Here is an 18,708-nt window from a genome sequence, read left to right on the forward strand (position 1 = left end):
ATATTATATGTATGAGAGCATCATATAGATGATTCATTTATATAATGATATACTAAAAAAAGAAATAAAAAGAATATGATCAGAATAGTATCAGATTATTTCTTGTAAATAGAAATGAGCTGTGGCAGAATTTTCAGCAAATCATATTTTATTTTAGCAGAGATGCAAAGTCCCGTCTATACAATCTGTGACTATTGTTTAAATGCCCTATCGGCTGATGTCAGCCCACACTTTCAAGTCAGGTGACATTCATATCTTATCTAAAATAAAGATACAGATGTATATTGGAAGAGAAAAAGGTCAGATTTATTTATATATAAATGTTGAATGAGGGAATATCTGGTAGGGAAGAAAGAACAGCCCCACTCATTGTATCAGCATTTGACACAATACAATCAAATAAGTCGAGATAGCCAAGTGCCAGCCCATCTCAGATAACCATAAATGGATTAGATAGATGCCATCTGTTAGCCCTTCACGCAACACTCAAGGTATCTAAACTCCCTTTCCAATAACACACAGGCAAAGGCCCACCTGGACCTGTGCTGCCGCAGACCTCAATAGAGTAGAATCAGCCTAGTCCATGTATTGGTGAAGAGAATACCTCAAGAATTATAGCAAGATGGCCGCTGCTGCTGTTCTTTATTACTTAGGCCCATATTCAATTTGAGGCGAAAAGTCCGGATCCGCGATACTTTTTCGCAGATGACGTCATTGTCGCCTGTTTTGGTTTTACCCCGTATTCAATTTGAAAGACTTTCCGCCTAGGCGGAAAGTCAATGCAATGTACTAGGCGAAAAAGTTTCGCCTATGAATAGCAGGCAGAAAAAAGTGCAGAATTGGGGTTTTGGGGTGCAACATTGTGGGAACCCCCGTGCAGCCTTCAGACAGTCCCCCAAAAGTAAACTGTGTTAAAAAATAAAAAAAACACTTAAGGACACCCCAAAAAATTACTTTGAAAAAGGGGGTGAAAAAAAAAAGTTGGGGTACAAAGTTAAAAACTAGCGAACTTGACTCTGGGGGGGGGGTCCCCAAGTATGCCCCAAGTGTTTTTTTGATTGCAGGTGCTTGCGGCAGGTGGATTTTCACAATTTTTTCAAGTTCACTTTAGCAACTCTTGAATATGCTGACCCCATTTTCAAGTACCCCAAATTTGCTGGGATAAGTTATTTTCTGGAAAAAATACTCCAGAATACTATTCTGCACCACTTATAGAAAAACGCTATTTGGCAGCTATTGAGCCCGTTTAAAAACACCAAATACCTTCAGCAAGCCAAATTGGGGGGTACAATAGGGAACCCCCATGTCAGAGCATCATTTGGGGGGTGTCAGGCTGATTTTCCCAAATCTGACAGTACTTTCCGCCTGTTCAAGTTTTGCTGAATCCCGTTTTCTTGTACTTTCAAATTGAATACGGGGTAAAGCGTGCACGCGTGCAATACTTTTCCGCCTACAAAACAGGCGAAGTAGGCGGTAAGTCCGGGCCGCGAAAAAGTATCGCAGCTCGGCACAAATTGAATACGGCTTTAAATGAGGTTCAGTGGAACTAAAGCCACCACTATAATAATCAACGAAAACTCTTCTAACCCTATTAGTTCATTTAATATAATCCTTTATGGGTAATGTGGATCCCATTGGTCCTGTAATTATGAGTAGAATTAAAGAAAATCAAAAGTTGACGCAACACACTGCCTAGCAGACTCACCACACAAGTACTCACCACTAAATTACTTAATTTACTGGTGCCACCATACTCTGGCAATAGAGCCACACACTTCTGGGGATAATATTGAACCATATCAAGTGACAAAAAGACCACATGGCAGCCAATTTTTCAAATTCTCCAGAAATGGACAATCTCAAATCTAAGGACATGTGATCTGCCAAATCATTTTAACCCAAATGTACAAGTAAAATGGAGTGGTAATCAAACAAGTCAACTGCCTGAAACAAACAGTCTAATATGGACTGCCAATGTATGCACCTAAAACCTAACCAACAAACAAAAAGTAATTTGGGAAAAAAGTCAAAATTGGATGCATAGGGGGTCTAAACACTAGAGCAGCCGAAAAGACAAAAGAATGGCCAACAAACTAAAATATATATGCTAGCCAGTCTTCCGCCTGGTAAAGAATGAATCAAAAGATAATCATCAATTATGCATAAATCAATCAACAATGAACCAACAAAAGATGAGAAATTATGGCTGTGGAAGAAGGGGGATGGGTCATAACTTGACCTGTGGCAAAACACAAAAAAAACCTGTATATTTTTTACAGATTATGCTCTAGTCAGAATAACAAAATTCCTCCACAAAAGGTGACGAGTAGCGGCATGCATTAAAATAGTGAAATCTAATGTAGCGCTTGTACTGTAAGTATATTTCCAACTATTGATTGCTTTAATTTCCGCGACAAACTAATCCACCGCCGAGGCCACTAATTCTGGTGAAGTGGGTGCAATACTCTGCCAAGGATAGACCAAGGAACACGATGCAGCATTTCAAGACACTAAAATTGATACTGTATCTTGTAATTGGAGAACCATACGCATGGATCAACCATGCTCCATCAGCCGTAGGTTGTTATATCAATACTAGTGCTGCAGGACATATGCATTCATCACTGCATGTGGCAAAAGACACCCATTTCCTCTACTCAGTTGATAGTCTTGGAACACTGAATCTTGTATTATAGTGAATGGTCTATAATCAGCACATTCCAAAAAGGCAAAGTACACTAGGAGAAGCCTGCTTTGCCAGAGCCACCATTTCACAAACACAAGAGGCTCCATGAAAAGCCATAAAAAAAGATAAACAGAAAAGAAACACCTTGTAAATAGAACAGAAAAGCAACTAAACCAATGGTAACAATTGGGGATGCAAATCCAAAACAATATGCCGCCAAGAAATTGGTTGTGCAGTGGGTAACTTAGTCCAGCCTTTTAAAGTTTTCAATACAACAAAGCACTTAGTGATATCCTTAGAGCTGCAAAAACACAGGAAATAGGAAATTCCAGCTAGGGTCTTGAACGCCACCATCCTGGACATTCCAACCTAATAGAGGCCCCTCACAAATGAAAGAATCATCTGCTGATCAGTCTTACCTCTATTATCAGTGCAGTTCTGAAACTGTTGCCACAACATCCATGATGCATGATAAGCCTTAAAAGTCCCAGCTGCTACTGCATAATGAGCTAAACACTCCATGCTGACTTGATAACCTGTCACGTATACAGTAAGTAGAGCATAAATCAATCATTTAGGCTTGCACAAGATGCTAGTGTCCTAAACGGGATTTAGTTTATAGACCAGTGGACTAAATGCTGCCGGTCTATATCCCTACAGCAGAAGCCTGACAAGGGACTTAAGATAGGTGTCGAAATACAACGCCTATCTTAATCCCGATGGCGGAATGTGGAATGACGCCGGATTTATCAAGGTAAGTCCGACCGTCCTTAGCACTTAGCTGTGCGGGGGGAGGGGGGGGTTGGTTTAGGCACCCCCCCGGAAAGGGTTAGGCTAGGAGAAGGGGGACTTAGGGTCGAACAGCAATGGAGCTCGTCTTCCACCGATTCCTTGCCACTGTGAAAGCATGCAAACCAATCGTACACACATTTTCTACTAACAGCATCCTGCCCGTACACTTTCACCAACATTTTGTGCGTCTCTGTCGCCGATTTACCCAATTTGAAGCAGAACTTAATGTTGTGTCGTTGCTCCATTGCTGTTCGACGCATACTACTCGGGACACTCTGTTGAAATGAATGCAATGGCAGTGCAGTGGCGGCCTCGGGCAAACCCCGACTGGGGGCAGGTCCAGACATGGCCATGCACGTCAGCGTGCATGAGCGACCTTGTTGCAAGCGTTGCATACAGATATATCAGACATTCACCAAACTTTTTAGACAGACCTCGTATAATGCCTCTTTCACTCATATTCACTATCACTATTCTACATATGGCCACAGTGTGAATTAACTTTGCTCTGTGGTGTGATTAGAGTAGGTGTAGGGAGAAATGAGCAAATAGTTTTGAAAATTGTGCAGTCATTATAACCCCGTAGATTTTATAACAATTTAAGTACCAAAAAGAATTGGGAACACAATGAGTATGTAGTGATTACATTTGATCCATTGGTTTGTGATTATTATACTGTGTCTAGTATTTACCTGCTTTTTGTATTATATTGTATTTTGTGTTTGTGTCAAATCAAGTAATGTTCTCCAAAATATAGAAAAGTGTAATATGCAGCTGAGTTTCCACAGCGGAATACAACCAAATCATCTAACAGTTTATTATTCTTCCAGTAATTTAAGAGTTGGAACATATTTTACTACTGCCATAGTAGTTGATTATCAATATGTATATTTTGTCCATTACACAGGATTATATTGTATATAGCTACTAGTATTGTTTTCTGTTATCTCCTTGTGGATATAGCAAGTGCTTGTTACCTCCTTTTATGGAGTCAAAACCCCAAATTCAACATTAAATGATGACCATTGCTTATCAGACTAGAATACATTTGGTAAAACGGGTTAGTGGCCAGTATCAGAATTAGCAGCATGCAGTGGCTATATGCAAATCACAACCAATCATACAGTATGTTTCTCTTTCTGGCCTAGGACATTGCCCCCTTACTCAACCTTCTTTCAGTTGACCCCTGTTCATAGTAAGGATCATCACTTAACGCTATGGTTGGTATACACCATTTTAGGGTCCTAATTCTGAAGTCAGGATTTTGTTAATAGACTTTAGATTTATCACTTTTTTTTAAAATAACTTATCTTCATGCAATATTCTATATAGCAACTGTGTAAGGCAGTTCTGTCTCCATAATGCATGGCCCCCCAATAGCTCCCACTGTAGGCAAGGCAACTTGACAGACTCGGAAGATGATGAGAGTGGGGGAGGGGCAGGACATGATGGGCGTAGCCATGAAGGGGGCAGAGCTCTGACAAGGGACGCACTTGCGATAGGGGGGGAGATCAGAGCTGTGAGAGGGGAGTGGCCATAGAGGGGGTTTGGTCTGAGCAGGGGGTGAAGATTAATGTGACGCGGCATATGCTAGTATCTTATATTTGAGGGTTTGATTATTAACATTATCCATATCATTAATAATAAATTTGGCTTCAGTTTAAATTATTGTCTAAGAAGTTATAACAACAATAATACCTACAAGTTAAAGTATTATTAGATATATTTGTTTCTTAAAACAATCGTGAAACTGCTCAAAGATGTTTAGAATCTGTAGCAATGTACAGGAAGGGAGCATATTATTAATTATTATACTAATAACAGTAACAAGGCAGAGACTCCTCCATTTCTCCTGAGGGCTTCACTGATTTGTGCTGCACATAAATGTCTACCGACTGATTATGGGTGGGATATACTACACATCGCATTATGGATGCCGTACATCCTGCCACTTATCGTGTACATGTCGGCGTTAATAACGATGGTGTGTACCTAGAATTGCGATTAAAATTCTATAGGACAGCTCTTCCGAAAAGAGCTGTCCTTTGCCAAGAGGGCACTTCCGAGTTTATGTGTATAAGACATGCGTGCTGTGGGTGATATTGGGAGGTATCCATTTGTATCCCTCTCAGGTCAGAACACGAAAAGAAGCCTATAGGCTTCTATTGTCCACCAAGATAAAGCTCCGGAAAGTACTGCATTCTAGAGCTTGGTACACTGCAGTTTTCTTAGTTTTGGCTGCATATACCCCTTAGTATATCCCACCCTGTATCTGTAAGTTCCCAGATGATAGGGGCCCTCCAGTACAGGATTTGTATAATTGACCTATTGTACAGTCAGAATCTGCAAATTTTGCTAGTATTATTTACAGATCCATTAAGGAACACTTATAAAGAGGTATCTGTTGCTAAGTTGTTTGCACAAATTGGGGGAGGAATGAGGCTGGCGTAATTAAAGCACTAATAACATTTTTTTAAAACATATCACTCCTCATTAGATGAAGTTTTATTGCAAATTTTGTTTAGCAGTTATTTAAACAATATAAATATTTTTTTGTTGTAGCATGCCAATAAATCAAACATACATCAGACTATTAAGAAATGAGGAAACCAAAAAAAACAATTGAATAAAACATGTACAAAGAAAGAAAAGAAAAAGGAAAGACATACTAAATGATGCAAACAGTTTTAGGACAAAAATCTGAATATTTAACCAATATAATAGAATTTCATTGCTTAAAATGTCTGTATTACTTACAGTATATGTTCTTATTACTAAAAAGTAAATCATCTGCCTCACCTACTAATAGCGAGTGAAAAATATAAGAGAAGTAATATAAAAACATCTGTTCATAATTTTAATTTACACTAAAATTATGTACCTTTTACATGCACTTAGTTCCACTGTTTATTGTTTGAATTCAGTAGTAAATTTTTTTACATTCCCTAAACTATGCAGTATATAATTTTAAATCCTGAATTTTTATTCCTGAGTTCAATGATGTTTAATTTGGTCTGGGAAAAGTAAGTAAAAGTAACATAAAAGTACTATGTATAAAAGAACTACAAGTTAAGTAATATTTTAACTTTCACAAATCTAAACACAAAAAATTCACAAACTTACCAAAGCTAAATACATATTTTAAATAGAATTATTAACATGGAAGTATTATAGACATTGTCTGTAATGAAAAACACTACAGAGACACAATATCAATGAATTTCACCACTGTTGACAGTTGCGTATCTGTAATGGGTGCAGTGTGTGCGGGGCACACGGGCTCCCGGGTCCAGGGGGGCCCCGCACCGCACACACTGCACCCATATTTTTTTTAAACTAGCCTGTCCGAGGTCCCACGTCAGGTGTCACTGCTGCTCAGAACACCGGGAAAATGGCAGCCACTGCCATTTCCAGTGTTCTGCACATGCGCAGTAGACTCTGGGCACACTCTAGTGCCCGGAGTCTACTAATGCTCCGGTGGCTGGCCAGTCGCGTCAGTCGGCTGCCAGCCACCAGGGAGAGAGGAGGGGGCCCAGCACGAGGAGTGCACACGGGCCCCCTCCTCTCTTAAAATGCCCCTGAGTATTGACATATCTTGTGTTGAGTGCAGAGCTTTAACTAGGGATGTGCAAGTGGTGCTGCCTCTCAGAGTGCAGGGCCCTGTGGGTGGCACCACTGCTGCCCCACGGTCCCTGCATCTGGCTAGCAGAGTGCCTGGAATGACACCCTGCAGCCAGAAACAGTTCTGTGGTGCAACCCCGGAAAATCATCTGGACACTCCAGACATGGACACCACAGCCTATACAGCCCCCCCAGAGCATCCTGAAGATGCTCCAGGGACTGCTGTTCTTCCGCGCACTGGTGCCCCCGCCCCCTCGGGCTGACATCATGAGGTCATGTGCTTGGGGGTCGTGGCTGGCACACCCAGTTTACAGTGCTTGTTGGCTTTTTCGCATGCCGCACTTTTCGCCGACTTCGTGTGTTTTAGCCGCAGAAACTTATCGGGCGCGCCCCTGCTATTCGCCGTATTCAATTCCAAAGGACGCGAAAACGCGTGCCGGCAAAACTCAAACAGGCAAAAAGTGCTGTCAGAAATGGGGAAATCAGCCTGACACCCCTCCAAAAGATGCACTAACATTGGGGATCAGAATAAATGTCCCCAATTAGCCTCCCTGGAGCTATTTGGGGTACTTAAGTGCTTTCAATTGCCTCTATATAGCGTCTTTGCACAAGAATAGCATAAAGCTGGTTTTTTTGGTGAAAATAAGTAGTCCTGTCAAATTTGGGGTACTTGAAAATGGGTGCAAGCATGGTTTTAAATCGCTAAAGCAAAGTTTTAAGTGACGCCAAAAACGCAGCTTCAGCAAGCACCTGCAATCAAAAAAACACCTCCCCCTTACTTGCAGACCCCCAAAAGTCTATTTTGCTTTTTCGCCCCCATTTTCAAAGTAATTTTATGGGGTGTTCCTCACTTTTTTTTTTTTAATGCAGTTATCCTTTGGGGTGCTGTCCCAAGGGTGCAGAGTGGTTTCCACACCTTTGCACCCCAAAACCGCAATTCTGCACTTTTCTCCTCCTGCTATCCATAGGCAAAACTTTTTCGTTTATTACATTGCATTGACTTTCCGCACACGCGAAAAGTCTTTGCAGTTGAATACAGCAAAAAATTTCCGCCTGGCGAAATTACGTCTTCCGCAATACTTTTTTGCGGATTCTGACTTTTTCGCCGCTAATTGAATACGGCTCTAAGTGTTAGCATCAGTGAAATTCAAAGATCTCATGACAGGCAAGCAGGGGAATTAGTCATTTTAGAGGTACTCAAAGACGAGTATCTCTCGTCTTTGAGTACAATGCAATGGGTTGTGATCTAGACAGAAGATATCAGTTTACAATTAAAATCTTTAACATTAGCATACATATGTTTTGTTTAATTATACATGCTACAGTATCTCATTATATTTCACTTTTGCACAAGTATGCTTCGTTTTATGGGGAAGTTTGTGGATTTGCAAGAGAAGGTGGCATCTGGTCAGAGGACAGAGCTTCTGATACAAGGGTGCATGACTAAGTAAGTATGTGGCCACATCCCGGGGCATTTTTTACATGCTGCGCCTCTAACTCAAAGGGACATGGATATGCCGTTTTGGAGCCAAATGTAATAGCCCTTACATTTTGGTAGCCGGCACTAGATCTAAAGTGGCAATTAGTTTGAAGGCAAAATCAGCCTGGTTTTGCCTTTAATGTAATTGCCGCTTTAAATCTAATGACTATTTCCCTGGATCAGGCTGGCTCCCTCAAATCGTCGGCAATTACATTTGGCCCTTGGTGGCATTACTAGACTCCTTGGCAACCAGGTTCCCAGAACAAGCCTGTACCCACCCCTCAATCAGCACCCCTGGGTAGAGGTGTTGTGAAGCTGGCTCATTACTGCCCTAGTTTTGCACTAAGGGCAGAAAAGAGGTTTGTGAGATAGTATTATTTCAATTAAATTAGGGGTTGTAGGGGGTGTATTATGAGGAACGACCCCTACTTTGTGGAAGGTTACAGTGCTTTTTTCTTACTACAAAATGCTTTGAAGACCTGGAGATTTGGTCTCATTCCCATACTTATAACGGCAGTCACTTTTCCCTTTCCAGTTATACTTCTGCGGCACAGCACATTTCTAGGCTTCTAGCAATGTGATCAAAAGCTTGACTTGTGTTTCTACAGACTATGCCCCTTCACAACCTTAAGGATCTGCACTTTAAAATGCTCAAGGTGCACATGTTGGCTCGATTGCAAACATAAACATTACACGTACACAGATTTAACACATTTTGGAAATTACCATCATTGAGGTGTTGCCTCCTTTAAAAAAAATAATTAACTTTTTTTTTTTACTTTTTTTTATCTTTTTAGGGTGCTAATGCACTTGTAACATACACTATCATCAGTGGTGCTGATGATAGTTTCCGTATTGACCCGGAGTCGGGAGATCTTATTGCTACCAAGCGATTGGATAGAGAAAGACGCTCCAAGTATTCTTTGCTGGTCAGGGCAGATGATGGTCTTCAGTCCTCAGACATGAGAATAAACATTACAATAAGTGATGTCAATGATCACATCCCTAAATTTTCCAGAGCTGTGTACTCATTCGATATTGGGGAAGACACCATGCCAGGTAAAGACAAGAAAACATTACCAATTGTTAATAATTTTTTTTTTACACTGAAAGGTTTCTAGAAGTAATAATTGAATTAATGAAATGTGCTTGATCAGTATAATAGGCTAATTTGTGTAGCTAGGCTATGCACATGGACATCTTTTTATTTCAATTTATCTTGTTGTATTGAGACAGATGTTCATGTAGGGATCATTAATTTCTATGCAAAAAATGTATATACAGTACTCAAGCATTTTAGAAAATGCATGAAGATGAAGCAACATGGACATGAAAAAGTAGAGTACAGCTTAGACCTGGAACACATGGTACAATACAAGAAGCACAATAATGCTACAGCTTGTGAAATAATCAATGTACAGACCTGAGAAAACTATTACCGTTACTAAGATTATCTGGAGTCCTTAAGACGTCAGCTAAATTTTGATAGCATTCCTGTATATTTGAAGGCGTAAATGACTTTACAGGATCTTCAGAGCTTCGCAGCCCAAAGATTGGCTGAAAATGTCACCTACAAAAAACTAATATTTAATCAGAAAAAGCAATGTCATGTCAAGGTGTAGTTAATACAGAATTGCAGGTACACCGCTTCAGTAAAGTAAATTCAGGACATACACAGTAGCTGTTACTGTATATGGGATAGAGGCAGTTACCTATAAGTTATATTATGCCAAAATGCAGTATTTTGTTAGAAAATTGTAACATTAAAATTGAATAAGGGTCGGAGCTGACCCTATCACCTCTAATATTCTTTATATATCTATATTATACTCACATTCAAGTGTATATCAGTGGGTGTACCTAATGAAGCATTATCCAGCATATTTACTTCAACTACACAAGAACTAGTGATACATACAGTATGTGTAGTCCACGGTAATGCTATCAATAGTCACTATGTTGACAGTATTATGTAGATGGGACAATGCTGACACGGTTGTAATGTTATGTAAGCATTTAATCTGTGTTGGCATTATAACGTTAGACATAATCTCAAGTCATAATGTTTAGTCATAATCCTGACACAGTTTAAATGCTTTCAATAACATTACAAAAGTGTCAGCATTGTCCCGTCGACATAATTCTGTTGACAGCATTAAAATGGACAATACATATGCATCCCCAGTTATTATGTAGTTGAAGTAAATGTGTTGGATAATTCTGCATTAGCTACACCCACCCAATCCTGTCGACATAATGTCATCTGCCTTTTGACTGTCGACAGCATTAATGGCGACACACTAACTACTTCCCCAACAACTGAATCATGCCACATGGCCAAGACCCTTAACTAATTGTTTTTTTACTTTTTTGAACTTTTAGTATAATTTATGTTTTTTCATTTTTTTATTATTATTATTATTATTATTATTATTATTATTATTATTATTATTTTTAAATAGGTTCAATTGTAGCTGCAATATTGGCAATGGATGATGACTCTGGTGTCAATGGTGAGATAACATACACTGTTTTCGATGATGATGAAGACGGCATATTCTTTTTGAACCCTGTGACTGGAGTATTTAACGTAACACGTGCGCTAGATTATGAAGTGCAACAGTATTACATCCTCACGGTGTGTGCAGGGGATGGTGGTGGACAATCTTCATGTGTGAGAGTTTATTTTAATATCTTGGATATCAACGACAATCCTCCTGTCTTCAGTATGAGCTCCTATAGCGTTTCTGTAATGGAGAATTTACCCTATGGATCAACAATTCTCACATTCAATGTAACTGATGTAGATGAAGGTAAGGCAACTTCTCTGATGGTTTCCATTAAAAGTTACTGATTAAATGTAATACATCATAGATAGACAAGATAGTCTGCTTTGCCAACATCTGAAGCCAAGCACTTTTCTAAATTGTGTGTCATTTTACAATCCAATATGTCACCTTATAGTTTATAATTAAGTAAAATCACTAACTTCTGATCAAGGTGTCAATTAATTACATTATTCGCGTAAGGTCATGTATTTTCCAGTCATGGATTTTAAATTTTATTAAAGCATATTTGGCTGCTATTTTAGTTATACATTTTGTAGAACTTCCAATGTTGACCCTGGAGCAGCATCAACAGCCATTCAGTTTGTTTTAAACAGATGAATGGTTAAATTATTACAGGCTTTGAGAGGAATCGGTATGAATAGCCGCCGGCTGAAATCCCGACAGCGGAAGGCCAGGTGGATCAGAATGCTGGCAGCGGTGGGTAAGTAGGCTAACCTACCCGTACCCCCGCTACCTCTAACACTCCCTTGGTGGTGCCTAACTCTAAACCCCTCCGCAGTGGTGCCTAAACCTAACCCCCCCTCCCCGCACCCTAAACCTAACCCTCCCGGGGGGGTGCCTAACCCTAACCTCTCCCAGTGGTGCCTAACCCCCCCTTCCCCTAGACAAACCCTAACCCTCCCGGGGGGTGCCTAACCCCCACCCTAGTGATACCTAACCCTATCCCCCCCTTCCCCGGGGACTGCCGTTACTTACCAACCTGGACGATCGGGATTCCGCTGCTTCGTGATACCGTCGTCGGTATCCTGTTTACTGTCGGGATATCGGAGTTGGTATATTGCCGGGCGGTGGGATTCGGGCGACGGGATATCGACACCCGGCATATCATCCGCCAGCAATGTGATTGCATACCCTTTGGGAACCCTGGCAGATCAGGCAAACAGAGCATACACAGTAATGATAACTTTTCCTCTTTTAGATTTGAACTTACTGAACTTAGGGCCTGATTCAGCAAGCAACGCAAGTGAGAGAACGCACGGTGCGAGACGATGTTTGCAATTTACGCATCCATAAGCATCACACTGCGCATGCTTTAAACAGGTTGCTGAGTACGGTAAGGGCTCTCTCAGAGTACGTAGGGAGCCCGCAGAGACCTTCGATGTTGACTGACAGGAAGTGCCGTTTGGGGGTGGTAACGGGGGGGTGGTCGGCCGAGCACGCCATTACAGATGCATGCATAAAGTAATCTCAGCGGCGCCGCACGCAGCCAGGCACCTCTGTGCATGCTGGAATCTCTCAAGTCCTGTGCCACGGTCAGGTCTACCCTTAGCTTACATGCAGCTTCGATGGCACTCTATGTTCCCGATGTGTACGCTGTCAATCACGACATAGGTGGGCGGCTTTATGTTTTGCTGGGTGTCTGCTTCTTGTGCTGCAGTCTCCGTGCGTATGCATTGATTAGCATATTCTCACAGCGGCTGGGTGCGTGCGCCTGCTAGCTGCGTTCCTTGCTGAATCAGGCCCTTACTCCAGTAAACATTTTTTTACGTTTTGGGTAGAGTCTTTTAATGGCTATTTTTCACTCATTTTCTTATTTTTGTTTTTTTTCTAGCCTGAATTTTTTTTTATATTAAATATGCTTTAAATGTTGCAGCTTTAGAAAACTTTAAAAAAAACTTTAGTACAGTACATATATCACACGGGTTAAAGGAGATGTCTACCCATAGAGCTGTTTTACTCCTAAAGTAAACACATCTATTCCCAGTTATTAGAGCAGTGGACCAATGCCATGGTGATCTGCTGTTCAGGAGATACTCACCCTAATGACATCTAACGGCTGATTCCACTTTGGCCAATACCAAGAGAAATTTGAAACGTTTAATTTGTGTCGGGAGCACCCATTGGTTAGTGTTCTAAACATGGGAAGCAGTCGGGAAGCGACTGCCGGCTTCCCGACTGCTTAATCCCGGCAAGGTACAAATGACAGGCGTTGAAATCTCAACCCCTGTCATTAGACCTACGCCGGGAGCCCGACACCTGGCTTACCGATCGATGGTAAGCCTGGCGCCGGGAGCGGCCAGCCTCGGAGGGGGGGGGGTAGGGTTACGTTAAGGGCTCCCGGGGGGACTTAGGGTTAGGCACCCCCATGGGAGCTTAGAGTTAGGCTAGGGGAACGGGGGTTAGGGTTAGGCACCCCGGGGGGGGAGGTTAGGGTTAGGCACCCCCCCCAAGAGACTTAGGTTTAGGCATGTGGCCGGCGGTAAATCATACTGATTCCCTAAACACATAGTAAACTGCAATGTGCCAATAAAGTGGAATTTTACAATTTTCAAGACAGGAGGATCAGTTGTTAGAGAGCTAGCTTCAAGTTGATTTAATTAATTACTCTGGTAGATAGAATATTTGCTGACATTACAAACTGTTTGAATGTATAAATAATAGGATGACTGTTTGCATGGATAGCAATGTTTATTTTCCAAGATATGATAAGTTATTTAGATATAATACACTTTAATGGAATTTTATTATACAGTAAATAATCCGATTTCTTTTTTCTACCATGTGTTTTTTTTTATATTATGTTGTCTATGAAACCATAAAAGCCTATTATTTCTCTTGAAATTTTCATTATGATATTTTAACATGTTATTCTGCTCTTTTCTGTTCTGCATATCTGCATGTCATAAAATAATGGAAACTGATACAGTGCTCGCACAGCCAAAATAAAATTAAACACCTACCATGAACTATTGTAACAGTGCTCATATTACTTCCTGAGTACAATGCTTTATTAAAAGGAGTGTACACCAACGTAAAAATGCCTTGCATACAATCTAACAGCTTTTAGAGGATAGTAGTCGGTCCAATAGAAGGAAGCAACTGATTAGTTTTGAGTAGCTAAAAACTGTCCTTTGTAGAACTCTCTAATGCCTTTAATCCTTTCAACTCCTAAGGGCAGATTCAAATAGCCGGGGGGTTTACATGCCCTGAGCTATTCAATTAAGTGTTGAACTTTAAATCCTTAAAATGTTAAATGCATCGGCTGTGGCTTACCACGTGCGGTAACCCCTAGATTCTGGGCACTTATCATGGAATCTATAGGTTAACATAGTGGTTCCCAAACTGTGCGCCGTGGCACCCCGGGGTGCCTCAGGACACTTGCAGGGGTGCCTCAGGTTGGTGGTCCAGCGCTAAATCATATTATTTATGGTCAATGTAATGTAAATATGTAGACAAACAGAAGCTCAAACCTGTCCAACACCACATAACTGAACCTAAAGATGACAGGTAAGCAGTTTACATCACTTTATTACTTTACTTAATTTCTTTGTGAATTTTTCAATAGCAAACGTTTGGCTTAGGGGTGCTGTGAAAACAATGCTGTTACTCTAGGGCGCCGTGATTAAAAAAAGTTTGGGAACCTTTGGGTTTACCTGTGTCTAAAATTGCCTAATTATTGAATAGCTCATTAAACCCGGAGGTTTAGCCACGCTGTAAATACCCAGGCTAATTTAATCTGCCCCCTAATGTGCTAAATAGTGGTTTTATGTTTTTGCAGAAATTACATTTTTAAAGAACACCATGATCAGAATTTGTAGCATTTAAATTTAGTTTTAAACACAGCAGTTACAAGCATATAGTTGATATCTGTGTATTTAGAGTTGATAACATTTTGGCCTACTTACCAACTGCCTTCCCTTCCGAAAGATCTAGGTAGAGTAGGTAAGTTTCCATAATGACCAAAAAGAGATAATTTTATTGTACTTTTGCAGATCAGTTTAGTCTCTACCTCGTCCTCAATGCTTTCCAGTCTTCACTGTGTTGCAAAAAACAGGTAGTTTCTATATGAGTGACAGTGCATCATCATCATCATCTTTCAGGTGTTACTGTATCAGTTAGCTTCTGTCCTCTTCAGGTAGATGTGGTGGAAAAACCCATTGGAAGGCCAAATGTGGACCCAGTGAACTTGCAAAAGTCAGAGGTTTTAGCAAACTGCTCAATTTCACTATCACAAACTAATATTTTAATATTAATATTGTGCACTAGGGCCCAGATATCCAATCTAGCTACACAGTGCTTACCTACACTATCGGATTGTCCAACAGATTCCAGAATTTTGGTGGTTCTGCCAAGCTCCTGAGAAAGTAGGCCAGCCTCTCGAATTCCACCCACTAGCTGAGTGAAGTGGGCAGTCCTATGACTTGATGATGTAATTTGTGTTGAATCACATCACCGTTAGCCACACCTCCTGTTTTATAGTGCAGCAAATAGCAGCTTTGTACTGCAGGGCACAATCCCATGCATTTTTTGAGGAGCAAGACAAATACCTGCGACCCAACTATCCCCACAGCTGGGACAAACAGTATGCAGTCGGGAAACCAGCTGCCTTAATACCGACAGCTGGCTTTCCGGCTGCTTTATCCCGGCGCGGGATAAATGACCGGCGTCTATATCTAGACACCTGTCATTTACCCGACGACGGGAGACCGGCGCCCAGCATCCGATTGAAGGGCTGCCGGGCGGTGCGAGTGGACAGCCGGGGGGGGTTAGGTTTAGGGCATCCGGGGGGGACTTAGGGTTAGGCACCCCCCCGGGATGGTTAGGGTTAGGCTAGGGGAAGGGTTGGTTAGTGTTAGGCACCCCCGGGTGGGGTTAGGGTTAGGCACCCCCCCAGGGGACTTAGGTTTTGGCAGCGGGGAAGGGGGGGTTAGGGTTAGGCACTTAGAGGGGGGATTAGGTTTATGCACTTGCGGGGGAGGTTAGGGTTAGGCACCCCTAAGGAGGGTTAGGGGGTTAGGTTAGTTTATACTTACCTTAGGTATGATTGGGATTTCCAGTGCTGCCGGGCTCTGCTGATCTGTTACGCTGCCGTTGCCGGGAATCGGACTGCCGGCCCTGCGGCAGCCGGGATTCCATACCAATTCCGGGACAAACTCCTGGCCTTGATGGACTTGGTCAACTCTCCTTCATACTCGCTTCCTATGATTCATCCCCTAATGCAATTCATTTCTCATTTGATCTTTGCATATAGAGCACAGTTTGGATAATGTAGTAGATAGATTCATACTGATTAATCTCACAGTACTAGAAATCATTTATAATATTATTTATTAGCACTGTAATATATATGCTGCTTACTGTATAAGGATGTCAATGTGTATATACTGTATTTATTTTAATGTGCACATCGATCTCATACAGTACTTAATACTACACATTTTATTATGATAGTGTCCTTTTAATCCTACAATTGCTTTGCTTTTCCATTTACAGACTTAATTGGTGAACACTAGTTTGTACGTATAATTTGGAAAACATGTGAAGATAGTAATAAGGCATTTTTGATTCTATAATTGACCTGATAGATCTACCAATGTTTGGTAGTTTATTCATATATAAGAGTATGGTAGTCTACATCAATATCCCATAGTCAGGCCATGTACTCCTTACCGTTTGATATTTTTGCACATTATTTTTGTTATCTCTTAAACTAGTACGTGTATCTCCAGTATTAATATCCATGTAATGTTGTGTATGCTGTTATCATAGTAGCTTCCTGCACATTGTGCTTCCACATTTAGCACTACACCCTTTCCAGTTATGGCAGACCATGATTAATGCTCGCAGAAATCTGCACAAAGGAACTGTCTGCTGCTCAGGAAGTTTCCACATACACCAATCATGAATATTTACAACAATGACACCATTCCAAATCCATTCAAAGGAAAATCCTCACAGCGACTTAGAGTGTCTGCTGAGGCTTTACAAATCAGTGGCCACATTAATCTGTTTCTCTATATTTCACTTTATTCCTCACATTTCTAGGAATACATTTTTTCAAGGCAGGATTTAAGTTGCATATACAGTATTTGTGAAGAGGCAATTAAATGCCTGCTTATCAAATAAAGTTCTCTTGAAACACATTTTTTTTACATAAGTACAAAAAAATTAAAGAATTGTTTACAAAAAGCGGGGAAACTTGAGGAATCTTGTTTATCTGTCACCTATCTCCATATAAACTTTGTTTTGTACCTCAAGAACCTCCTTTTTAATGTATCATATATGTGGCACTTAGTAGGTGCCAGACTAGCACACAGTGACCTTTATCCATTTGGATCCATGGAGTCCAGTAGGAGTACCCTGAAAGCCAATAGAATGGCTTCTGGAGTGGGGTTTCTCTTGAGCTTGGGGTTCACAATGGTGTTGTTGTTGAGAATGAGGAATCGGATATTGGGGTTGAATAGTGATGGGTGGTAGTGGGCTACAAAAAGAGAGAGTAGTGAGGACATAATATGGAAAGACTGTTAGTTGACTTTAGATGACCACGAAATGCTTGAAAAATATAAACTGTAAGATATTGGATAGGGGATTTTATTATAAATAATAAAATGGAATAATATGCATGAATGAATCAAGCACAGTAAATAATGGAGTAATTAAATACAGAATAACTGGCAATATACAAAATATAGAACAAACAGGGTTATAGGGGTAATCCAATTGTATATGTTGCCTTAACACTCTATGGGTATAAGCAATATGTACAATTTCTAGGTCTGCACAGTGCAGAATACTTTGTAGTGCAATACATACACATACCTCCTACCTCCTACCACTATAGGACAGTTATATATACAGCATATATATATATATATATATATATATATAGCAGCAATGGGTCGGACCGGCACTCTGCTGGACTGTAGACAAGTTGCTCCTGTGCCAGCTACATAAATGCATAGATGTACCAAAAGAAAGCGGCACTAGGAGTCAGTCAAAGAAGATTTAATTGTGATCCTTCACAATATCAAAGCCAACGTTTCGGGGCTATATGCGCCCCTTTGTCAAGGTGTAGAAAGAACAGAAACCTGAAAGGTTCTTACCTTATATCCCCAAAGAAGCCCGCCGAAGTGCCCGAATCCAGACGCCGCCCGGGACCCCACGTGACACCGGAGTCCCGCTCTGATGACGCAGGCGCGTTGCGTAACCCTGGTAACCTAGGCAACCGGGATGTTACCGCAAGAGCGCGGCTGGTCGTCTGGGTAACAAGAAACAAGTGAAAAAAGACACCAACGTGACACGCTGTATCAGTTACGATGCAGACTCAGAAAGTTAAAAAAGATTGAACAAAATAGAGGGTCCATTAAGTGTTGTTGTGGAGCAAAGTGATAGTATATTAAGATACAGCAATCCTCTGCCACACCATGAACCAGTGTTAGAAGCCAGAATAGTGTGCAAAAGTATATAAAGACCAACAGGCACAAGACTGCGATCGTACATAGATATAAGAGCAAGCAAAATGTACTTCATGTACACATACACAAAGGTGAGTACGGACA

General features: G+C 41.0%; 1 protein-coding gene across 1 annotated transcript in view; it reads left to right on the forward strand.

The window, feature by feature from the left end:
* FAT4 (FAT atypical cadherin 4) overlaps positions 1 to 18,708 on the forward strand; it is a 278,396-nt gene that overhangs the window by 171,500 nt on the left and 88,188 nt on the right. The window contains exons 3-4 of the mRNA XM_088452295.1: positions 9,377 to 9,638; positions 11,042 to 11,392. Coding sequence (XP_088308421.1) covers positions 9,377 to 9,638; positions 11,042 to 11,392 — 613 coding nt within the window. The remainder of the gene's footprint in view (positions 1 to 9,376; positions 9,639 to 11,041; positions 11,393 to 18,708) is intronic.

This window comes from Taudactylus pleione, unplaced genomic scaffold (genome assembly GCF_031769625.1).
Source record: "Taudactylus pleione unplaced genomic scaffold, aTauple2 ptg000036l, whole genome shotgun sequence".
Classification (NCBI taxonomy): domain Eukaryota; kingdom Metazoa; phylum Chordata; class Amphibia; order Anura; family Myobatrachidae; genus Taudactylus; species Taudactylus pleione.